Here is a 25,770-nt window from a genome sequence, read left to right as displayed (position 1 = left end):
ATGAATGTGGATATTCTGATCATTGAATTATTATTGTAATAATGATAATAATTATTGCCACTTTGATTTTGTTGATTAATTCCTTTGATGCAGTTGATGAAGATGCCATTGTTCTTTTTTTTTCTTTTCTTTCTTTTTTTTTTTTTTTTTTGGAATACACCGGAATTTATATTTTTCGGGTGGGTGAATCTGGAGATAGAAATACGTAAATAAATTAATAAATAAACAAATAATTAAATTCTTAACTCGGTGTGGAAATGTGTGTTCTGTTTCTTCACTAACTCGGGCAGCTATCAAAGGATCCATCTATCTGTTTCAGATTAAAGGGGTTAGTGTGGCGAACTTCTGTATTTTCCTTATTGTCAACAATAAGGAAAATACATGACAAATTTGCGTCATGTAAAATAGAAAATCACAACACTGGAGAAGATGGGGCCTGCAAATGTTTGGTCCATTTGCTTGATAAATGCCTCATATGACTGACTGATCATCAAAAAGAAACTAAATCATCTATTAAGTCAAAAATTCTGAACTTAATAGCTGAATTCTTACTCAAAACAAATGCTGTGTCCTATATGGATAGAAAATTGTCTAGATTATAGCTCTGCTTTGATGGTTGTACCTTTCTTCCACTGTTTCATTCATTTTCTAGACCTACAAGTTAATTCACTCCAATTTTGTTAGATCACAGGTAAGTATGCGCACCTTGTGGTTGCATCACAGTGCTTAATTATTTAGGTTGTCCACATTTTTTCTGAATGCCAGGACTGTGGGTCTTCTCTTGGTGAGCAGGGCAGATAATTTCCGCACACTCTCCCCGGCTAAGGTGCTGAGAACGAGGATACCAGGCTGGATCCGGGAGCTGTGGATTCGACTGAATATAGCAAGCTTGTAATTATCCTCATCCTCCTACACTTAATCGCCTGAAGTTCCATAGTGGGTTGGCAACTTCTGAGTTTGGGCAGAGTAGAAAAAAAAAAAAAAAACAGCACAATGGAGGAGCAGTAAATGGTTCATGGTGTGTAAACGGAACAAACAGAGCTGAGATTTCCACCTCAACCTGCTCCACACCCCGAGCATCAAATACACCCATGTAATTATTCTGTCAGTTTACGTTTGATGTCACAATGAAATGAATGAAATGTTTTCATTTGCCATATCAAATTATGTTCCTGTGTAATAACGTGCCAAAACGTTAATGTTTCTAATGTATTTATATCAAAATTGCATTGCTTTTTCTTCCTGGAAAACAACACAAGCTTACACGGTTCCAGCCAAAAAAAAAAAATCACTTAGAAAAAACTGCACCTTTTCTCCCTAACACCCCTTTGACTAACAATTTTCAGTGATCCCCCACATCATTATCTGTCATGACAATATCCTGTTTCCACAGTCAGGATATACATAAAGATACATAAAACTAGGGAAGCGAGCATCTCCCAAAATGCCAGTTCTCTGTGACTTTAACATTGCATTTATAGGGATATTACATAATCTAAGATCGTTATAGACCTCTACTGGCAAACAGGAAGAATTACATCAAGAGAGTTTATAGTGGCCGTGGTCATTGTGCAGTGGGGTCACAGTGACCTAAAATTCTTCTTAGCAAACATAATTCTGTCTTAGCAGTCATCAACCCCGTGCCTCCCTTGTCTCTTGTAAAGAACAAACAACAGGGAAGGCATGCAAATGATGGAAGTATGAATGCAAGATTGGGAACCGCAAAGAACTAATAGTTTAATAGCTGATTTAGATGCCTGAAGTCAGCAGGAACTTATTAAAGGCCCTGCACAGCCACACAGGTGTTTCCATTCATTGATTACGGCTGATTAGACCTCTGCTCTGGTGACGCTGGGTGGAGCTATGCTGAGAATTATATGAGGTCTCTAAAATATGCTAAAAAAAAAAGAGTGCTGAAGGTGGAAACTGTTTCATCCTACCAGGCACTGGTGGAGTTTTACTTAGATAAAGTAACAACACCACAGATTAAAAATACTCAGTTATGAGTAAAAGTCCTGCATTCGAGGTTTGTGCTTAAGTAAAAGTACTGGCATCAAAATTCAGTGAAAGTACCAAAAGTAAAAGTACTCATTATGCAGACTGGCCCTCTACATAATAATATGTAGCAGATTATATTATTTGTTAGTATTTATTGATACATTAAATGTGTAAGGATCCCTTTAAAGATGCCGCTGAAATACCTCAAAGCTATATTTAAAAACCGCGCTCGAGTAAATGCACTTCGTTGCTTTCAACCACAAATCTAATCAGGCAAAAATAGGATGTGGTCAGTAACAACGCGATGATTGGATTAAGGGCGGGTGGGAGACAAAAGACTAAAGGCAAGCTCGAATAACACGTAACACGTACAAAGTTAGTGATGGAATATTGAAATACTGAAAGGAAGCATAATAGGCTGCGTGGAGTGTGAATATATGATTAAAGTGTCCACAAGGAGAAACAAACCCCCACAAAAAGTGAAGATTTCTCCCCCTCTCAAAATATATCAGCTGGTTGCATCATATTTATTGCTACTGTCACAAATAACTTTTTTTTTTTTTTTTGATTGATTGCGGGATCAAGAGGTGTTTTTATTAAGATTTTTCGGAAATAACGAATTTGCAGACTAACTGGCAACCCCTCGAGGTAATCTCGTGAGAGTGTAGTCTCGCGATATTCAGGCGGTCACTGCCTGATATGAATAATGGCTACCTTCGTAGCAATGGCTGGAACGGGGAACAACACCAGAAGCATGTCAGAGCGTTACAGCTGACCAGGAAGAGCGTAATTTACCGGGTACCCCCTCCTACCCGAGTTTCAGAACGGATGGGTAGAGGGGGTCTTACCAAAGGACACAAGAAACGAAAGAGACTTGGAGGGAAGGGGAGGAAAGCTAACGCTACTTTGATACCTAGCGCTAGCTGGCTATCAACACGGTTGTCACTGCCGGGGAACAAACCCGAGTAGCCGTGACAACTGTGACGGGAGGGTTCGAGGAAACGGCGGCTAAACGCTGGAGCGTGCGATCAAACAACTGGTTAGTCACCAATATGAGTGGACCCGGGCAGGACAGCGAGCCAGAGGCGAAAGTCCTTCTCATCAAGCGGCTTTATAGGTAATTTCGCAAGGCCGTTTTGCCAAGCTAACCAAGTTGCTATCTGGACGTTGTTGTGCTAGCTTACTTAGCGCTTCGCTATTACAGGAAATAGTCCACTTATTCTTCCTTTCAGTAATCTGTCAGGACAATGATGATTAGCCCAACATACCTGCGAACTGGTCAGTGTAACATAGGTTAATTTGCTGCAGTAACTACATTTGTCACTGTGGTCTTTGTTATAGAGAAATGAAACAGAAAGGATTTTGGTTGCTAGCGCCTGACATCCCTTATCGACATGTAAATGTTTAGCCTTGTCATTAAACTAATGCTGTCTATTTCCTAACGCCACCCAGGGCTGTGGTGGAGTCTGTGCACAAGCTGGATGTCATCATCGGCAGCAAAGCATCCTACAGAGAGGTCTTCAAGCCGGAGAACATCAGCCTTCGCAACAAGTATGTCCAGCAGTCTCAGCAGTGTGGGTGAAAGGAGGCAATAGTGTCACTTGCACGGTCTGAGTATCATCTGTCCAGTTTTTGTGGACATCTGCATCAGATTAAAATCAAATCCCAACCGCCTGCGGTTTACCTGCAGTTAATTTAGATTATATGACTGGGTCTCTATCATGTTGTCTTTTCAGTTAAGTTTTACCTACGCCCGACAGCATGTCCTTAATATTATAAGACATGTGAAAACTGTTGCAAACTCAGTATTCTGTATCCAGCATCCAGTTTAGATATAGCCCCAGTCTGTGCCCCTCGTGTATTAGCATGCATTTGGTCACGGAGGTAACAATTGGCTTCTGTAAAAGATAACTAACCACTGGTGTCTGAAAAACCCAGAAAGTCATTTAGAAACCCTAACTGCTTTCTGATGATATTTTCAGAATCCCCAAAGACTTTTCTAATCACCTGGATGAAAGATATTTAACCTGTCTCCCAAGTTGCGGCTCTGTTTCCTCTGTTTGATTTGGAAACTTCAGAAACCAGTTAAAAATCTTGTATACCTTCCAGTGGATGCAAAGTTTTTCCACCCAGATGGTTAGAAGAGTCTTTGGGGGATTAGAAAATTAATTTACCTACAGTCATAAATGTGAGAAACAGACATGATGTGTGTCTACACAGACATATAGACAAGAGATGGTATCTCATCCTGGTCAGGGACTATTTAGAGCATTGTCATCATACATGCACTCTAAAAAGTTGACTAGATGAACCGTCTGTGTGGTCAGGTCTGGATGTAAAATTTTGCTAGTTCTAGCTTCTAACTGCAAAGATTTGCTGTGTTTCTTTTTCTTTTGTCATATAGAGTACACTGAATATGTTTTATGTGTTTTATATGTTATGTGTTTTGGACTGCCGGGCAGACAAATATGAAATTTTAAAACATCACCTTGGGCTGTCAGAAGTTATAATGGGCATTTTTCACTATTTTCTGACATTTTATAGACAAAGCGATTAATCAGTTAATCAGGAAAATAATTGGCTGAATAATAGATAATGAGAATAATTGTTTGTTGCATTTGTATTTACACCACAGTACAAGGGCATGCATCCCTTGGCACCTTTAAATTGGCATGTGTGATCAGATTCCAATGCCTGTATTTCTGGATGATTTTACACCTGAATTTAAAGGTAAATCCACTAGTAATCAGATCCCCCAAGGCATAGTTTAGTCTGAGAGCTGTAGTTATATATTATACTTCTCTTGCAGATAGGGTAATGTGGTACCTCAGTGCAAGGTGATATTATTGTTGAGTATTATATTATCCTCTCTGGCATTTAAGAAAGGAAGAACTGAGCACAGAGGCATCTAGAAATACTGCATGTACTTGCTTAACTGTATTAACATAATCTTGTCATTGGCTGCACACATGAAGCGAGGACTGAGATTTCACAATATTCTGGCAAACAACTCTGGCTTCTGAATCAGTTCAGACACATCATTGAAGTCATAGAACAGAAAGGGAAACTTATTAGTGATGCCACAAATATTACTTTTTGTCCAATGGTACCAGAATTATCAGTTGTCACTGACGTAGTGCCTATAAAGCAGTGTTGTATCTGACAGTTATTCTCATTATTGATTAATCTGCTTTGTCCATGTCTATGAAATGTCAAACAATTGTGAAATTAAAAAAACATTTTCTCAGATCCCACAATTATGTGTTAAAATCACTTGTTTCTGACTAACTGTCCTAAACCTGAATATACAGTGGGTTGCCAGTTTATTAGGTACACCTAGCTAAAACTAGTGGAGTCTTATACACCAGTACTGCAATAGATCCCACCTTCATGAAAGATGTTATGTTTTGTTGTTTTGCTTTAGCGAGGTGTCGATTCAACTTCATGATCATTTTGGAGGCTGTGGTTTATGGTGCTGTTGATCTCTATTATATTATACTAAGAGGTGTTTCTGTTACTTGGCCTACCCTAATTGAAGTAAATGAGGTGGAATACAATACAACAGCACCACAAACTACATCCTCCACAACGATCACACGCTAAGACAGTTTCAGCAAAAACTGAACATTATGGTCTTTATGAAGGGAGGATTTATTGCAGGACTGGTGTATTAAACTGCATTAGTTTTAGCCAGGTGTTCCCAATAAACCGGCAGCTGAGTGTATGTTTGGTCCAGTGTCATATACAGTATGACACAGAAAAGCAGCAAATCCTCACACGTGAGGAGATAATTAATTTTCTGTTCAATGACAACGTCGCTAACGACTACCTGTTCCACCTCTTCTGAAAGGCAATTAAACATGTTAAAGCTGGAATGGCTATGAAACGAGGCAGAAAAATCAGTAGGTTTGTATCCTCCTGGGTTTTTTTTGTTTTTTTTGTTACTGCGTGGCCACACCTGTTCATGCGAAACTAGGCTGACTCATTAGTCCACTTGTCAAACCAGTGACCCAGCTACTTCTTTAACTTATGCACGTGTGCATCTGTTTTTCTTTCTGCGTGTTTTCAGGCTGAGGGAGCTTTGTGTGAAACTGATGTTTCTTCATCCTGTCGACTATGGCCGTAAGGCTGAGGAGCTGCTCTGGAGGAAGGTTTACTATGAGGTCATCCAGGTTATCAAGACCAACAAGAAGGTAACTAGCTTAGAGAGTGGCAGGAATATTTTTTTTCTAAAAAGTTTTGGAAATAATTTTATTCAGAATTGATTCATTAGGTAAACAATAACAATAATAGAAATGTTAAATTCAATTGTTCAATAGAAAAAGAAAGTAATTGAGGAAGGACATTGATAAATATTAATTCTATTTACAATGTTATTGTGGAAGAACGTGATGTTTAAATTTAGTTAGTGGCCTTACACCCTGGCTTCGGCTAACAGGTCGACTCTAACATGACATCTGCTGTTTTGTGGTTATCCCATAAAGTACTTCGCAGAGTACCAAGAGTGTGTACATGTTATGCATAGGTTGTCCCAGTGGAAATCAAACCTAAAGCATGACGCCTTTGGCACTTCGCTCGGCTACTGGACCAACAAAGTAAAAACATCCAACATTATTGCCATTATCAAATGTAGCCGGATCATTTCTCAAAATATTCCCAGGTTTGTGCCAGACAAATGAAACAATGTACTAAGAATGACGCTTGTGAACTTGAAGTGGCTAAAATCAATCAAAATTATCACCTGAATCTGCAGCTCCCCTCGGCTTAAAGTTGCTTTATTGCAGCCTGCAACTTTACTGTTTCGGTTCACACTCACTGCTCTCATAGCATCATTTTCAGCTGCAGCCGTCAGCTGTTTTTAGAAACCCACTGTACACTACCTGCTCAGCACCAAACGCAGACACAGTTTGGGACTTGCTAGTGAACATAGTGGAACATTTAGCGGCTAAAGAGCCCGATATTTCCCTCAGGAGTTCGAAAAGACGAGAAATAGAGCTAAAGGAGAGTGAATATTGGACTTACATTTATGAGGTGGCTGCAAACACAACTCCAAATGAATGCCTGTGTTGCTTCATAACTGCTGATGTGTAAGTAAGCAACTGTTTGCTAACAAATTTTGACATATCAACTTAGAAATAAATAATATGTCAATGTTGTGTTCACAACTTGTTTTAGCTGCCCCTAAAGTGCTCAAAAAGAAGTTAGTGTTGGTTTAAATCATAGAAGTTTTATGTGGTGTTAATACTTGAGATTTTAGAAATTTGTTGTGCATATATTGTCTTCATCATATTTTTAATTTAAGGAGTCTCTTCTTAAAACACAAATTCTTATATTCTCTCATAATATTCACAAATCTGCCAGTTTTAATCTTGTATTTTTTCTAGAGGTTATATTTATGAACTACATTACTTCTGCATTAAATGTTTCTGGATTGCTTGTCATTTTCATGACTATAGACTGTATTTTAGTTTTCCATGCTTTTGTGCCTTTTTGATGCACAACTACAAAAGTCTGCTCCACTGCTGTGTAGATAATGTTTATTATCGGTATTCTGGTCATACCTCTAATGTCTTAGTTTTACTGTTTTCTTTCTCTTTCCTCCAATGTAGCACATCCATAGTCGCAGCGCTTTGGAGTGTGCCTACCGTACACACCTGATCGCCGGCGTGGGTTTCTACCAACACCTGCTGCTATACATCCAGTCGCATTACCAGCTGGAGCTGCAGGACTGCATCGACTGGACCCACGTCACAGACCCGCTGATAGGTCAGATGCGCAAAACACAAGTTCATACGCAGGCACAGATACAGATATGGAACATTCAGACACACAAGCAACATCTAATCTCTTAATTAATGTTTGTGAGAAGGATGTGTAACATTCTCATATATAAAACAGACTTTCTGCGTTTCCAAATATTTAAAAAGCTTCTTCATTAAATTAAGTTTAAAAATTTTGATCACTTAATAAGCCTTTGTCACTGAAGACATTTCACCTGTCACACCAGCGAAAGTAAAGGTGAAATAATAAAATTAATGATGCTGAATCAAATTTGGCTGCTTCGGTGTTGTGCATGCTTCATTGACACGGCTTACTAGAACATTAGAACAGAGCAAAACCATTGTTAACCAGGCCTTTTCCTACCATGTCAGGTCAAAATATTTGCTGTGATAAAGGCCTCTTGGTTTGTTTTCAGCTTTTAATGCACACTAGTCTAGTGAGAAATGACCCTACATCCACATACTCATAGCTGTTTCTTTTACCATTTTTGCACCATTCAGATTTTTTTTTTTCCCCGTGAAATGCTTTACAAATCCCATTCATCATGGTATTATGAGCGTTTTGAAACTTGTGGATTTAATATTTAAACTGCACAAACACTCTGAAGCATCCACTGACCTAAGTTTCACCTAATTTACAGCTGTTAATAAAATGCACCCTGTGTTAAGACTCGTTTTTCGCATCTTTGTTATCGCATCTTTGCATTTACATTTGGTGCTTGTGTCCATTGTTTGAAATCATGGTCAGATGTCCATGTTCCCCTGCATTATGCAAAGCAGACAAACAGCTGGGAAAGTGGCTAATCAGTCTATTGTCGGGAAAAACAAACAAACAGGCAGGTGTAGGGTCAGCCAAGGTGGTGGTGCGTTAATCCATGGTGTGATGCGCTGTCATTTTTGCCATCATATTGGAGCCGCAACGCCACAGGATATCTGGGTTTTTAGAAATCACAAGGGGTAAATGAGCTCTGTAATCCTGTTTGCCAGCATGAAGAATAATTTTATCTCATCAGAAAATATAACAAATACATAGTTTCATCTTGGCCACATAAAACAAACGCACCTTTGGACATTTATACCTTAGGACAGAGAAGTAATATCTGGATTCTGTCTCTAACATCCCAACTCTTTTCTGATTCCAAACTATTACTTTGCCGTAATTTAAGCTTGTTTTGTTGTTACGTAACTCCATGTCATTCTGGATAAGGGCATCAACGAAATGCTTGAAATGGGGAAAAAAAAATTTGCATTGTGCAATTGTTCCCTGCAGGACGAAAGAAACCAGTGTCAGCGACCCCCAAGGAGATGGAGTGGGCACAGATGGCCTGTCATCGCTGTCTGGTCTACCTTGGAGATCTAGGTAATAACATGATAATAGAATATGCAATAATTCAGCTCTCTAGCCAGCTTGTAGAGGTGTGAGAAAATATGTGCGTGGGAAATTTTGGCTTAGTTATAGATTATAATGGGCAGGGGGCTGTTTGGTTGGTTTAGACTTATGTGGTACAGAGATATTGGTATTTTGATCGTACATTATTTAACTCAAAATTGCAGAAGTATATGGTAATTGTGTCTACTATCGGCATTTGTGTGTAAGAACATTTCAAAATTAAGTAAGATCCAGTATCTCCATCATTATTCACCTTTTCTGTTATGATCCTGTGACCATGTAGATTTCAAAACCAAAAGAAATTGTTCTTACTAATGTTTATTTTTTATATTTTACTGTTATTTTAATGTACTTTCCTCTACAGCCCGTTACCAGAATGAGCTTGCTGGAGTGGAGGCGGAGCAGCTGGCAGAGAGGTTTTACCATCAGGCCCTGTCTGTCATCCCACATGTGGGTGAGTGACTGTAATGTAAAATTTCTTAACACAGCTGTTCCCATTATGGAGGAGAACCTAGTAAAGTTTGTGTTTTCTGGGCTGAGAAAGTGGCAGGAAAATTGTTTCTAAAAAGTGATTAAACAATTACAAAAATGTTAAATTCAATTGTTCAATGGAAAAAGAAAGCAATTGAAGGAGGACATGGGTCAATATTGATTTTATTTACAATGTTATCTTGCAAGGACGTGATGTTCAAAATTACTTAAAGGAATTTTTTTGACATTTTTGTTTTATATAGTAAATATGAAGCTACAGTCAGCAGTTGGTTACGGTAGCTTAGCATAAAGACTTGAAACGGTGGGAAACAGCTAGCCTGGCTTTCTCCAGAGGTGACAAAATAAGCTTACCATCTTGTTACTTCTTGCCTCTGTGTTCCTGAAGGAACATAGAAAGGCATGTTTCTCAGTCTACATCAGGCCACTTTAAAAATAAATGTTAACTTTTTGACCCATTTCTCCACCCACCTGTCTACAGGAATGCCTTTTAACCAACTGGGCACACTGGCAGGGAGCAAGTTCTACAATGTTGAAGCAACCTACTACTACCTACGCTGGTGAGGAATGTTTATGTGCCATTAAGAGGCATATTGGAAATTCAAACAGATCTGGTAAGTTAGGAGTCTTAAAAGATATTTTATCTTTGCTTAGCATCCAATCAGAAGCCCCCTTTGAGGGCGCCTATGGCAACCTGAAGCGCCTGTTTGACAAAGCTGCCAAGATGTACCACCAAGTGAAGAAGCAGGAAATGAAGAAGCTATCTCCATCTCGGCAAAGGTGAGGAGGATTTACAGGATTTCTGACACCTGGCAAAACAGTTGTTGATCAGTCCTAGTTCATACTGTGTGACAAGCCATTTACACATCATTTTAGTCCCTGGAGCTCGTTCTTAGTGTTATAATATGTTGTTTTTCTTCTTGCCTTTGATATTATTTGTAGATTTTCTGTAAATTAAAATGTTCTCACTTCAAGATATAAATGAAATTTGATTTCCAGACTAATGTGCACTCACATCCACAAGCTTATCCGAAGCATCCTTAAGTCATGAGCCCTCTCTGGACAGCAGTGGTATTGTCAACGGTTTTCGCTTGCTGATCAGTAAACAGAATATTATGGCTTCACTGTACTGACATCCCAGAGTAATTTTAATCTAGTCCCAATTGATATCTGGGGCTTAACGTATTTACTAAATTGTGTTTTCGCCTTTTGAATCACAAAGGCACTCTAACTGTTGGTGGCACAGAGCAGCAACATCTCACTGCAGATAGGATTAGATAATTGATTATCCCTGTGGGGAAATTAGTTTGTTTAAGCAACAAATTTAACAGGATTCAGGGGGAATAAAAGACAAATAAATGCACAAATGTAAAATAAGCATTTCAGGAGATAATGCTCGGTGCTTCTGGAAATATAGATACATTTTTCTCATGTGGCTTTTCCATGACAATTTCCAAAAAAAGTTCAAAGACACATGAATAGACTTACTTGTTAAGCTGCACTGTGACTATTGTTTAATGGTACTTTTGCATAGTTTATTTATCATCAGGATTATTTAGATTAACATTGTGCATGGAGCAAATAAGATTAACAAATTCTTTTGCCACCTGAACAGAAAACAATGCTGTTTTGTTTCATTTACGTGAATAACAGTTAACTGAGCCATGGTGTGTTCATTGTGAAACCACCAGCTATGACCTCAGTGCCAAGACATGTAATTTAAAGGGGCTATTTGTTTTATAAGTGTTGCTGTCGCTGCATAGCCAACATTAGCTTGTTTTGCCTCTATTTGTATCACTTCTTCTGCTGAAATTAGCATGCTAACAAGCTAGCCCCAGCCCAGCCGGCCCGTTTCATCGCTTTCCGATAGTGAGTCACTGTAGCTTCCAGTCTGCCCTGAAGAAGTAGCTCTGCCCAGAGGGTGTATTCTAACCTCTTGTCTTGTAAACACAATGATGGCTGATAGCTCTTGGTGAGCGACCATCACCACCACCTGCTCTTGGCCACATGTACAGCGGCAGAGAAAACTTGAAAATAGCACCTTTTAATTAACACTTCTATGACAGCGTTGACAAAAACTGAACATTATAGGCATAATAAAAGTAGACTTTATGGCAGAACAGATGTATTGGATTACAATAGACTGTATAGATGCACCTAATAAAGTGGACACCTAGTGTATTTACCATATAGACATGAGTGATTTCTTTCTTCTCATCTAACTCTCAACAAGAAACCAAATAAGCATATATTCCTCAAATGTTACTTTTCCTTTAAATGTTAAAAAAAAAGTTAAATTTGATTGAAAGAATTGTCTGTAATCTACAATTTTCCATAATTTTGCTATGACCCTTTTTCTGCAGATCAAAAGACATTAAGCGCCTCCTGGTGAGCTTCATGTACCTCCAGAGCTTGCTGCAGCCCAAGAACAGGTGAGGGCTTGTGCTGTTACTTATCTCCTGACTTTTTGTCCGCTGTTTTAGAACCAAAGCCCACAGTGGAAATAAACCTTTGGCTTAACTGTTTTTTTTTTTTTTATCCTTAACCCTTTCATTGGTACGTTAAGACTGGATGCACAAGTGAAATCAGCATCAAATATTTTAATTTGTAAAGCATGAACAGAGCTTAGGTTAGCAAGATCCAGCGAACACAACACAGTGATTCCAGGCAAAGTGTTGATTCTTTGTAAAAATGTTCAAACAAACCACTTTTAACCACTTTCACTACCAACAGACTGTACAAGTAGTTGATGAGCAAATGTAGCGAAAAATAACCACAACCTTGTCAAACCTGTATTGTCCACTGAACCGCTACATTGTTATCCTTGGATTGTTCATTGTTAAATTTAGTTTTTTATCAGTGCCTCACTTTTGTTTTCATTGTGTTGGTTTTTCCCCCTCCTCTGCCTCTGTGCAGTCTGATGGAGACAGAGCTAACGTCACTCTGCCAGTCGGTGCTGGAGGACTTCAACTTGGTGCTGTTCTACCTGCCGCCTCCAACACATGGTGGTGCCCACCACTCCCCCAGCGAGGAAGAGGAGGAGCAGCAGCAGCAGCAGCAGCACACTGATAGCTCCTGCCCTGTGCTGCCTGACACCCTCGTCTTCAAGATGGTGGTCACTTGTCTGATGGTGGTGCACAGCCTTAAGAGGGGAGGTTGGTGTTAGTGTGACGTTAAGGGTGTCAAAATTTTGGTTGTTGTGTATTGGAGTTTTAAAATGATTCATTTATGTGTTAATAACTTTAAAGTAGTGAACAAACAGTAGCCATTCTCTTTAAATTTCCTTTCAGAAGCTGTAAATCTGCTTCTGTATCACTTTCAGATAAAAATTGGAGTAATTAGTAGCAAAGGAAGAAGACACAGGCCAGACTTAATTTTAGTTTTGAGGAGCTGTGCTGTTGACTATTCAGAGATCAAGCAAATCTGTCCAAAACACCCACTGAAGTTGTCCATGTTTCCCGCCTTCGTAAGAAGATCTGTGATTGATTGACTCCCAAACTGAAATTTGGACACAAACTTCGAATTTAGAAATATAAAATCTGAAGAAATACATTTTTGAGTTTTTGATAACTTGTTATTTTTAGCTGTACAGGATTTATACCGCTCTAGGAAATTATGACTTGCGAAAATGATTATCATCTGGAAATTTGTTGGTATAAAAGAAAAGTACACATTTTATACAAATTGTTTTTCTTGTACTAAAAATTGTCGGTTTATTGTGTCTTTAGGATCGAAGCAGTACAGTGCATCCATAGCTTTTACTTTGGCCCTGTTCTCCCACCTGGTGAACCACGTGAACATCCGGCTGCAGGCTGAGCTGGAGGAAGCAGAGAGCCAGGTGCCTCCCCTTCACACTGACACCACAGGTGAGAAAGGAAAACCGTGCCCACATATGGAGAGAAGAAAATTCCCACAGTTGTGACTAGAAGTTAGTTCTGAAAGAATCCCCATAAGTCAGCACATTACAGGAAATCTCCCAGCCTGTGTCAGCTACATAGATCAGTGTGCCAATCCCAATTTATCCTCATCAGCATCATCTTTTAGGATTAAAGTGCTACTCTCTGGTTTAAAATCTTTTGGGAGAACTAAAGCAGTATGTGAAGTTTCTACCTTATTACAATGTATTTATCCACTCACATCGTGGCTTTTAGGAATAACCCAATGGAGAACATTATATTTGTTATGTGAAATATCTTTTTAGATGTAAAAGATTTCAGAGAAAAGTCTTTCACAATCAACCTGAATGAAAATACAAAAAAAGTAAAATAAAACTCTATTTTTGTGTCTTATCTAGATGAGCTGGAGATGAGGGATTTATCAGCTCCACCGACAGATCACTCTGACGAGAGGCCTCTGCAGAATGGCTCCATGGAGCAAGAAGATGATGAGGAGGAGGCGAAGGATGAAGATTGCTGTGGAAGGGTTGGTGCCAAAAAACATAGCAGCGTGGAAGAGCAGCGCAAGTTGGAAGAGGACAAACAGAGGCAGAAGAAGAAGTACACCCGCCTCTCTCGACTCCGCCGACGCCGCTGTGCCCGCAAGGACGGTCGAGGAGAGGACGAAAGCGACCTTAGCGAAGGCTTTGAGAGCGAAGAAGATGAAGATGATGAAGAAGAGAAGACTGGCCATGCTGATTCAACAGCTGTCACTGCAACACGAACCCCCCTCAATCCTTCCTCTGTCAGGAAGGAGACTAAGAAAGACCCCCTGGGTGAGGAGGGCAGCTGGGGGAGTGGCTCAGAGGAAGAGGAGGAGGAAGGAGGAACGGCGTTTGATGTAGAGACCGACTCAGACATGAACAGCCAGGAGTCTCGCTCAGATTTGGAAGACATGGAGGAGACAGAGAACTCAGAAAACCTGGAGGGTCAGGCCCGGGAGCACCAGGACGAAGAGGAAGATGAAGACCAACCCAAGGAAGAAGGAGGCGACAGGGACGGTGATACCCCTCCGACCACCAACGGGCCCCTCATGCCCAGCGACTCCAGCATCAGCAGTAACCTCCAGGCCATGTCCACGCAACTCTTTCAGGCCAAGCGCTGCTTCCGCCTGGCACCGACCTTCAGTAACATGCTGTTGAGACCTCAAGCCTCATCTTCCTCGGGTATTCCCACCCCTACTGATGCTTCTGCTCCCCCTTCCCAAGAGACTCCTCCTCCTCCTGGGGATTCACCCTGCAACATGAACCCAGGCACTTCCAATGGAACCAATGAACATGGTAATTGGCAATTTTACATTTAGTCTGTATTTTTGTGCGCTTTTTTTCCCCACGTTTTTTGTAGGAAGCTTTCTTGTTCTGTTCTGTTTTTAAAAGAGCTCAAGATTTGACTGTTGAAATCAAAGTTTTGTTTTTTTGCTCAACTTTTGTTTCACCTTCTTCTCTAGACTTGGACTCTGATTCGGAAGGTAGCCAACACAGCACTCAGTCAGTGCGTAGTGAGAAAACCCTCCTAGAGAAGCTGGAGATCCTGACCAATCAGGGGTTGATCCAAGTGGTGAAGGTCTTTGTTGACTGGCTAAGGACCAACACGGACATTATCCTCATGTGTGCACAGGTGAGTGTGCAGCACTTCCTGTTTCGACTATGGAACACTGACATCTTAGGAGTGTACTGAGCCAACTGTAATCCACCGTTCTTTCTGCAGAGCTCTCAAAGTCTGTGGAACCGACTGTCTGTGCTGCTCAACCTGCTACCAGATGGTAGCAAGATGCTCGAGGCTGGTGAGTTCCTGGTAGCCTGCACTGTATACAGATTTTTACTTGTCACGAGAGCAGTCAGGGTTTGAGGTTTTTATGGGTCCATAAATACTGAAATGTTTGCATTGTTAATACTTTTATACAGTGAATGAAAACATTGAGCTTCATACAAAAACATTGTTTTATTTTTATCCTAATTCTCTCTTACTGTTCTGTTCCAACTCAATGAATTCCACCTTCACATGTGGTGGGGGCATGTTTCTCATGTCTCGTGTCAGTCAAAAACATAACAAATTAAGTAGTATCGGTGCTGGTGTTAGGGTAACCTGAAAAAATATTAAACTATCACTACAGCTGTCAATGTCATGTCATTGCAGAGCTGGACTGTGACAGAAATGCAGTGGGAATGGTTTGATATGAAGTTAGATATAGAAAAAAAACTTTTGATAAAGCAAAGTGGTCTGTGACAGAACGGGAGATGGTGAAGGGGTTCAGGCAGCCATGCAGTAAATGAAAAGATGTTCTATTACAAGGGTTACAAAGTCAGTAAAAATGTCCCAAAAAAAAAAAAAAACCTTTCAGTACATTAGCCAGCTATGATTTACAATACTGTGCATAGGTTTTAGGCACTAAAAGTAAAGAGGAGGATGCTTAAAAAAATAATGTAATGAATAGTTTTTATTCATCAGATTACGTCATATAAAGTGCAGTAAACAGAAAAGACTTAGATTAATATTTGTTGTGACCACCCTTAGCAGCCATTTTTCTCAGTTCACTTGCACACAGTTTTACAAGGTACTTGGCAGGTAGGTTGTTCCAAGCATTTTGGATTTAGGCTGTCTCTCCATGTGATCCCAGACTGACTCGATGAAGTCATCGAGAGCCAAATCATCTGTTGCAGGAGTCGTTCTTCTTCTTATCACTGAAGACAGTTCTTTATGACTCTGGCTGTATGTTTGGGCTCGTTGTCCTGTTGCAGAGTGAATTTGGGACTGATCAGATGCCTCCATGACGGTTTTGCGTGATGGATAAGAATCTAAATATGTAAAGTGTCTAAAACGTTTGCACAGTACTTTATGTCACACTGATATGGTGAGAAGAATCCTATCTTTATGTTAAATTTTAGTTAATTTAATTTTTAATTTTGTTTATCTGTTACATGTTTAAACTCCATTCAATCCTGAAAGCACAATTCTTAAGTCAAACCAGTGTTTTTTCCTTGTGGGGAAAGACAGACACGGAACCAATCATGAATGAATTTTTTTGTAAGAAAATTCAAAATAATAGAAAATTTTTAATGTCACAGATTCTGTGAAATCACTCATACATGTCATTTAAGAACAAATTGGTTTATGCTTCTTGCATTAAGCCCCTTGACTTAATGCCACATGTGGAAAATAAAGCAGTTAAAGCATTGCCATTTAATAAATGGTCATAGAACGGATATCTGCTTTTCTTATGAAAAGCAATCAGCATTATCATTTTGTCTATTTCAGTAGAATAATGTCATTATTAAATCATTATACACATTTGTATATAGTTCACTACTGATTAAAATTTCATGCAAATGAGACCTGAAACAAATTAGGGAATATTATTTGTCCTTGCAGTTTAGTGTAATGATGTGATTTTTTTCATGTTAGCAGATATATATATATTTTTTTTTTTTTTTAATACCTTGTACAATTTAATGTTTTGGGTTTTTTTTGTTTGTTTTTTTTACTATTTGACTCACTTTACAAACAGTGCTAATACTCAGGTCTCACACTGAATATTTGTCTCCGTGTGATTTTGTTTCTTAATTAAATTTTTTTAAATACACACTAATGACTGCGCTCTGAGTCTGCGGCTTGTTTATTTTTTTGTCCATGTGTGTATTGCAGAGCTTGGTCTGAACACAGAGGTGACAGAGCTGTTAAATGAGTGCGAGCAGCCCGGTTTGGTCCAGAGTCTGCTGCTGCCTGAGGACTTGGCTCTGCGACACCTGCCTGCTCTCAGCGTAGCTCACCGCCGCCTTGATTTTACTCACCGCAATCCTTCCCTCACCCCCCTACAGGAGGTAAAGTAATGCAAACGCACAGAGACACACACAGGATTCAGCTTTTATAGATGTTCGGTGTGGGTTAAGAATACCAAAAAACACAAATGCCATTAGCGCCACTGTGCAGATTACTAGCTTAACCATGACACGTGACTTTTTTCTTAGTTGTGTTGCCTTTTTTCAGTGGGCTGAAATTATAGCAGCACATACAATAATAGATCACGGAATTGGCTCAGTCATTAAAAAGACCTGTCTTAGCTTTTTTTTCCCTAAGCAACACAGAACACTGCCAATATCATTGTAGTGTTACTGACTTAAACAAAACTATTTTCAGTGTACAATATTCCATTAGTTAATGAAATTGAAGGAAAACCTTTACAAGATCAAAAAAAAACCAAAAAACTCATTCACTGTAAAGTGAATTGAGTTGGTGACAAAAATGTTTATAAGATTGCCACTATTTCAAAACATTTAGAACAGATTTAATGAAATCGGCTCAATAATTCAGACTGGAGCTGAAATGATTAGCCAGTCAGAACATAATTGACTACTGTTACTTTTATCAGTTATTCGTTTAAGCTGCATTTCTTTGTCTTATGTGATAGTGAACTAAATATTTAAGGATTTGGTCTGTTGGCCGTACAAAACAAGCATTTTGATTTAATCACCTGTGGCTTTAAGAAGTTGTGATTGACATTTTTCTTTATTTTACAGACCAAACAGTTTATTGATTAATAAAGACAAAAATCTGTAGATCAAATGATAATTAAAACAATTGTAAGATGAAGCTCTAATTCAGACCAAATCTTCCTTACCAGGATGAAAAAAAAAAAAAATTGCTGTCTGTTTTTACCTTTGCTGACATATCATGCTGTTCTTCACCATCTGCAGTATTAAAGCGTGTCCTAACCCGAATGTCACCAAGTCCAGTCCACGTGTGTCTGGGAGAGGGGGGCTGTTCTTGAGTTAGCTGTCAATAATGACAGTAATGATAACGAAAACTATCCTTGAATCTGAAAGCTTTTTGCAACTTGGGAACAGCCCAACAAGCTGTAAACACAACACTGACACAGTATCACCTTATACAGTTGTCATGGCTAACATGTTAGCAAACAGTGGCTTATTTAAACATCCAGCAGACACAGAGCAACATTAGCTTTTATTTGAAGTCCTGTTTCTGGCCACCAAATGAATGTAAGTCCAATTGTCACTGTCCTTCGGCTCCATTTTGTGTCTCTACCAACTCCTAAGGGAAATGTCTGGCTCTTAAGCTGCTAAATGTTAAACCATATTCATCAGCTAGTCGCTAACTGTGTCGTCTGACGTTTGGTGCTGAGCAGGTAGAACAACAGCAGGTAGCTTTTTGGCTGAAAATTGCTGCCTGCTGCAGCTGGAAACAACTCTGATAAGATCGGTAAGAGTGAACCAAATCTGTAAAGTTGCGGGCCATGAAACCAAAACAATGAGCTGAAAGAAGATAAAAAGTTGAGTAGAGCTGAAGGGAACTGCAGAGTCAGGGGATAAGTCTCTGTGGGTTCATCACCACGAGCAAAACCTCTCTCATTACGTCATTTGACCCGTTGGCAATATAAAAATATTGGTCAGTGCAGCTTTAAATCATTGGAATATATATTATATATTCAACATATATAGCTATATTTGTTATCCCATCCCTGTGTCCTAACATAACTTGGCGACTTAACTTGCAAATGTTGCACTTTAAGGTAAAAGTTTTAGGTAAAAGTCCTTTGAAATTGATTTATCCAGCACATGTTAATATCTCATCGTCAAACAAGCATAATAGAAACTCTTAAAGCCTTCAAAACATTTCCTTCTGTCTCTTTCCTCCAGTGTGTGGTGCGAGTGTGTTGCATTCGCAGTTTCGGACACTTCCTAACAAATCTCCAGGGCAACGTGCTGCACTTCAACCCGGAGGCGGGCATCTTCACCAGCGTCAGCCAGTCCGAACAGGATAATCTGGTGCAGCAGGCCAAGGCCCAGTTCCGAATGGTGAGTGACATCTGAACACAACACTAGCCACAACAGACAAGTCTCATTACTCTGCGGGAGAGTTTAGACAGTTAAAAAAAATGGCGTTGCTGTCTAACTGTTTACCTAAATAACTGTGAAAAATATTTCATTAATGACTTGGAACCAAAATGCTATTTACTTGTGTGCAGAGCAACTGTCCCACTTGATGCTGACTTTCCTTTCTTTGTCTGTATTTGTCAAGGCTGAGGAGGAGGCTCGTAGAAATCGCCTAATGAGGGATATGGCCCAGCTTCGACTACAGGTTTTGACCTGATCACTCTGTCATTTGACTGTTTACACTGTCTGTGTTTCCCTTTTGAAATCTGAGCAGTAATACAGCATAGGCAGAGCTGTGTGCTGATATCTGTCACCACAGTCATCACTGCTTCAGTCATCACTGTCTTTGAGAGATGGAAAGTGGTGAAAAAAATACATTTTATTCTGTTTGTGTATGGAAATTGCTAAGATACAGACACAAACAGAAAAAGCTTGGATATCTAATGTATTTACCTTTCTTAATGGAGTTTTAGATCCATTCATTCGTTATTTGCTGATGTTTAGAATAATGTTTGCTAGAAGTGATGTTTTTTTTTTTAGCTGACCTTACCATAAACCAGCCAACATCCATCTAAATCACACCAGTACTCATCTGATAGAAGCAGCAGAAACAGTATAGGAGCCCTGAGATAGTCATGTTATGGTTCTGTGGCCATAAAACTAACAAAGTATGTCGTACATCAATCACACATCATCAGCTGCTGGGTTTCTGTTTCTGTCTGATCCTTGCAGTTGGAGGTGTCGCAGCTAGAGGGCAGCCTTCAGCAGCCCAAGGCCCAGTCGTCCATGTCTCCCTACCTGGTGCCAGACACAGCTGCTCTGTGCCAGCATCTGAACCTCATCCGACAGCTGGCCAGCAGCGGCTGCTTCATCGTCATCATCCCGCGGACAGGTCAGTGCACTGCCTCCTCCTCTGTCTGTCCTAAGCAGCAAGAGAGGGTGAGGTGTTTGCTTCAGGCCCCTCCGTGTAACAGTCACTGATGTGGCTTTGGACACGGTAGGCGGTGTGGTTTCACTCACTTGCAGGGATTTTTCTCAAAGTGCTATATAAGTGCATTCCATTTACCAGTGTCCTCAGAAAGAAAAATAAATTCATTATTTTCTCTTTCCTGGCGTACACAATATTGTCATAAAATGTTTGTGGGCAGTGGATTGTACACATACGGACATTCCTTTCCTTTTTTGTGTAATTTCACTCAGCCCTATCCGCTCTGGAGCAAACACTGTAACTACTGTTTGCTACTACTGCAGTTTCTCAGAGGCACATCATCTCATAATGTGCTGGTGTTGATTTTAGCAAAAACTTTAATGAACTAACATGAGCTAATCATCTTGCAAGTGGTTAGTCCACTCATTTTCTCCTGGCCCAGATTGTGTAAATCTAATTAATTGTATCATTAGGAATTATTGTTACACGCTAGAGACATTAACTGTACAAAATGTGATAATGTTCTAGACAGTTTCATCCCTAATGGTCTTCCATCATGCTTAAATACTTTGGACAGTGTGATAATGAAGCAGGCATTAAATTTTATTGTGCGGTATTAAAAAAGGTCTTAAAAAATCATAAATTCATCTTGGTATGCCCTGCTGAAACCATGATAAACACAGACACGTGTCTAGGCACAAGTTTAGTCCAAATAAGGGTAATTATACAGTAAGTTACCAGTTAGCCTCAGATTCTATTATTGTGGAGTGCATTGCACGTCCAAAAGTCTTGGCTTTTGAAGCCCCTGCACTTAACACAATATTTACCCTAATTTTTGATATATTTCTGTGCATCTCACTCCTCTTATCTTGTTACAGATAGATGCTTTTTTTTTTTTTTTTTTCTTTTGCAGAATTTTACATTTTTTTTTGTACATTTGAATATTTGTTTTATTGTTGTTTTCGGTTCATAAAACTACAAAAATTTTAGATTTAAGCAGTCAGTTGGCTGAAAATTCATCCGCAATTATTTTGAAAAGCAATTTATTTTCATTTATCAAGCAGAGCAAAATGCAGCCTCTCAAATGTAACCTCCCATTTCAATTGGTTGATTTTTGTCATTTTTGTATTTTCTATGGGCACTTGGTATTTGTAAGGTGTCAACAGTTAGACATAACAAGCTGTTTAAAAATGTTGCTTTTTTGACTATATTTTTACATTTTATAGGCTAAAAAAAAATAATTGGTTGATTTTTAAAAAAAATAAATTAATTAAAAAAAATAGTAGATTAATTCCTAATTGAACACACATGATTCACATAACATACAGAGCTGCTTATCCAGAGCAATGAGACTGAATTGACAGCAAGTCCAACAATGAAAAATGTGCCCGTCTGAACACGTGACAGTGGCAGTGACATAAAATCTCGATATTTTAACCAAAATCCAACCAAAAGTTCAGTTCCAGCTTTAAAGGCTAATGCTCTGTTCACAAAGTCAGTCTCTGACGCAAGTTCAAACGGTCAATCTGAGTCAGCCTGTTTGCTCCGTGCTTAATCCGGACTACTTCTGTGTTGTAGTAATTGATGGACTTGACAGACTGAAGAAGGAAAATGCCGGGGCGAGGGATGGCATCCGTTTCCTAGAGACTGAATTTCGCAAAGGCAACAGGTGTGTATCTGTGGTAAAAGTATGAAGCCCCTCACTGCTTACCTTTTTAGAGACCTGTTCAAGTTTCTTGGCGTATGTTGAACACAAAGTTCACCTTCTCTCCGTAAAACTCCCTTATTTTTGAGGCTGTCTTAAATATTCTTGATGTTTTTTTTTTTTATCACATCCTTCTATAGGTACATACGCTGCCAGAAGGAGTCAGGTCGAAGTTTCGAAAGAGATAAACTGAAACGCCAGGACATCGAAGCCTGGTAAAAACTTTGCCGCCTTTCTCTTTGTTTTTTAACATTCTCATTGGACGACTAAGACCTTGAGTGGTCCTCTTCTGTATTTCTAGGCATCTGTACAAGATGGTGGACAGTTGTCGTCAGTTAACAGTCTCCCAGAACAACGGAGATGAAGATACAGCTGGCATGGTGACCATTCTTACTGGCCATCAAGTCGATGAGCTTTGCACTCGGTCAGCAGCAATGAAGGTCAGTCGCTCACTGCGTTTTCTTACGTTACCAATATGAACAAGCACTAAGGGAGTTGACATCTACCACCAAGCCAAGCAAAGTGTCACGGACTTCAGTTTCTGCTCTGTTTTTTGCTGCAGTGCTGTCTTCCCTTCATCACTGCTCTGTCCCTCAAGTGTCATGGCTAACATAACTAAAAAAAGAAAGAAAAGTTGAGAGAGAAGTTCAGATCCTGCGTACTTTCTCACTTCCATGCACCTGGCTAATTGCTGCATAAAGATGACTTTATTGTTTGATTGTCAGTTTCACAAAGTAACTAAAGTTTTCGGAGGCAGCCTCGACCAATTCCACCAAAGTGTGACAGGGTGAGGCTCAGACTAGCGCTGTAATGGTTAGTTGATCAGTAGTATATTAATCAGTAACTACTCAGATTTAATATTTTGTCATGTTTTGAAGTTTTATAGGCCAAACAATAAAATCAAGATGATTAATCAATAATGAATATTATTATTGGTTGCGGCCCTAGTTCATGCGCTGTTCGACAATCCATCAAGCACTTAGTATGAAGCATACTAATGTTTTTATGGTTTGTAGACGTGTCGGAACAACATTTGCATTTGGTGTAATGACTGAGAAAATGTACCGTGTAAATATTGAAGACAGGTTTTGTATTTCAGCTGGATTGAATTGAATGTCGTTTGATTTTTTTTTTTTCTTTTTTCTCCCCCCCCTGCCAGGCGGCGATGCAGGCGGCGGGCTCGGCAGGCATGGAGCTGAAGAACATCGTGGAGTTCTACCGACAGTGGAAGGAGATCGGCTGAGAGATCAAAAGGGGGGCAGCTGTCGGTGCTGCGAACAGCTGATCGATCACAACACTCGCTCCCTCTCTCTCTCTCCCACTCTTTTGCTCTGTGTGTATCTGCGTCTCCAAAGGCAAAAAAAAAAAAAAACAACTCAAAAGAAAGCTGGATTGAAGAAAAAGAGTTAAAACATAGAGGGCTGGAAAAGTAAATACAGTGGAGTAAAAAAAAAAAAAAAGAAAAGAAAAAAAAAAGAGAAATGCGGGTGAAATGGCGCTATAAGAAAGAGCAGATCTCCCACTCCCAATCCTAAACATAAAGAGTGACCCTAAGTGGTTGGGGTGAGGAAGCGATGGGGGAATGCTACACAACTTTTAAGTGCCCCTGGTTCACACCCTAACCAGGAATACACTGTATATGTTAGCAAACGAGTACATACGTGTCGAGGGAGAAACCGCGCACACACACACACACACACACACACACACATAAACACATAAACACACTCATGCTCAGATGAATCCATATAGATATTTAGAGCAGTGGTTTGGATTTCTGTTCCCCTCTCCCCTTTCCCCTCAGTATTTCAGAAACAGGGTCGGGAATGTGCGAGTCTGGTAGGGCTGCGTTTTGTAAAGTCGAGGGTGTATGAAGACAGCTTTGAGATAGAGACAACACGCTCTGTCCGCCTGACACCCAAGTCTTCCAGCCTTCAAAAACAAACCAGGAGTCTCGTAGCTCATAGGCCTCTAGGAAAGGTTGAGGAAGACAGATGTACCCTTCTTCAGGATCGGTTTCTTTCCTATGTGGCTTTTTTTTTTTTTTTTTTTTTACTTTATTTGGTTTTGTTTTTCTTTATTTGCAGTGTAATTTTGTGACCAGTGACTTATGTATTGTGCGATCTCTGTATGAGAAGAGAAAAGGAAAAAAAACAGGACAGGTGTTGCCCTGTTAAAAGGTTTTAATTTGGATTTTATTTTTGTACCCAAATGATGTTGTTTATTTTGCTTTTTGTAAGCTAATTCTGAATGATATGCAAGAATGTTTAGGGGAAAGGGTTGTTATCGTCTGTTGATCCACTGAACAAGTTCTCTCAGATCTAAGAAAAGAAAAAAAACATGTAATTGAGAAATTATTTATCAAGGTGTCATGTTAGAGGGAGGAGGGAGGGAGAAGCTGATTAGCTTCACGTCCTAGCTAGTCATCAAGGAGACTGAAGAGGGAGGGCCAGCTGGCTTTTCTCTGAGGAACGTGGGTTGTGTTTGGACCCCTGTAAGCTCCTCAAATGTATCCCATCTACATCCCCCTTTCCATAGTGACTGTCCCATCATGCACAGTGCAAAAGAAAACCAGTATACGTGTGTGGCCATGCATTGAACAATAAAAAGAAACGAATAAGACGACCACCTCTTTCTTCCCATCGCTTCTCAGTTGTCTGCTCTGGAGGGAGGGAGCTGCGTTCGTGTGGGTGTGCTGCTGAGGTGAGACGTGCAAAATGATCCAGAGAGTCCGGTTTGAGAAACAGATGTGAGAATGTGACATTTCGCCAGGCGCCGAAACCCTTCAGAGGTTTATAATACTCTGAGACAGGTTTTGTTTTGTTTTTGCAACTGGAAAGTTATCCCAGCAGCAAGTATTTGATCCTTCGTTGCGACTGTGAGATAAATGGTGATACTCGCTCGACACTACAGAGTAAATGCATTTGTTTTTTTTTTGTTTTGCCGAAGCCTCTTGCATCATCGCTGCTGGCCTCATTCAAGACAATGATGGGGCTCCATTTTTTTTTTTTCCTCGCAGGTCTGAGCACAGCCTGAGGGGTTACGGTCACGTCGCACTTCCGTTCAACGAGAGTTGAATGCGGGCCCTCGGCCCACATGTCGTCACATTTCCGATGCGGCCAATAAATACTGATCAGAGCGATCAGTGGTCGGGAGATGGCGGCAAAACGGGAAGCGTGCGCCCGAATTTTCTCCGCGTTCCGCTTTCATAGAGGTGAATGGGGAAAACCGGGAAATAAATGTGACCACACGTTAAGTTTGGGGAAAAAAAAAACACTACCCCGAGGACGTCACCTGACACACAGCCTGTTTTCCCAAACGGAGCCTGGCAGATGTGGGCGTTTATCAGGGCACGGGGAGTTTTAACGAAAGATGCTACTGCATTATGGGGAAAAGTAGGTTCCAGTGGGTTTGGAGTTTTTTTTTTTTTTTTAATGACTCTGTCGCCAAGTCTCCCACCTTTTGTGGACCGAGTGATTGGCTTTCAAGACAGTACACAGCAACAACAAGCGGTGTGGTTGCTGTCACTATTTTCTGAAAAAATGAGTGATAATAAAAAAATAAGTTGGTGCATCCTCGTTACCAAGTCTGACATAAACCCTCTCAACTCCCCAAGTCCTTTCAGACAGCCTGTCTCTGCCTCTGCTCTGAAACTAG

At 39.9% G+C, this 25,770-nt stretch overlaps 1 protein-coding gene across 1 annotated transcript; it reads left to right on the top strand.

Moving 5' to 3' along the window:
• Positions 1–2,645: 2,645 nt before the first annotated feature.
• Positions 2,646–23,485, top strand: smg5 (SMG5 nonsense mediated mRNA decay factor). The gene is made up of 22 exons (XM_040118194.1): positions 2,646–3,115; positions 3,451–3,549; positions 6,068–6,191; positions 7,608–7,764; positions 9,049–9,138; positions 9,533–9,622; positions 10,139–10,217; positions 10,312–10,437; positions 12,021–12,089; positions 12,574–12,812; positions 13,386–13,523; positions 13,952–14,872; positions 15,040–15,209; positions 15,300–15,375; positions 17,235–17,410; positions 19,244–19,402; positions 19,626–19,685; positions 20,213–20,372; positions 21,987–22,077; positions 22,254–22,328; positions 22,415–22,553; positions 23,273–23,485. The coding sequence occupies exons 1-22, from the start codon at positions 3,051–3,053 to the stop codon at positions 23,354–23,356; spliced, it is 3,387 nt and encodes a 1,128-aa protein (XP_039974128.1). The 5' UTR covers positions 2,646–3,050; the 3' UTR covers positions 23,357–23,485.
• Positions 23,486–25,770: the final 2,285 nt, after the last annotated feature.

Source organism: Xiphias gladius, chromosome 22, assembly GCF_016859285.1.
Source record: "Xiphias gladius isolate SHS-SW01 ecotype Sanya breed wild chromosome 22, ASM1685928v1, whole genome shotgun sequence".
NCBI classification, from domain to species: domain Eukaryota; kingdom Metazoa; phylum Chordata; class Actinopteri; order Istiophoriformes; family Xiphiidae; genus Xiphias; species Xiphias gladius.
Note: the sequence above shows the minus strand (reverse complement) of the source record. Positions and strands in the feature narration are given on the sequence as shown.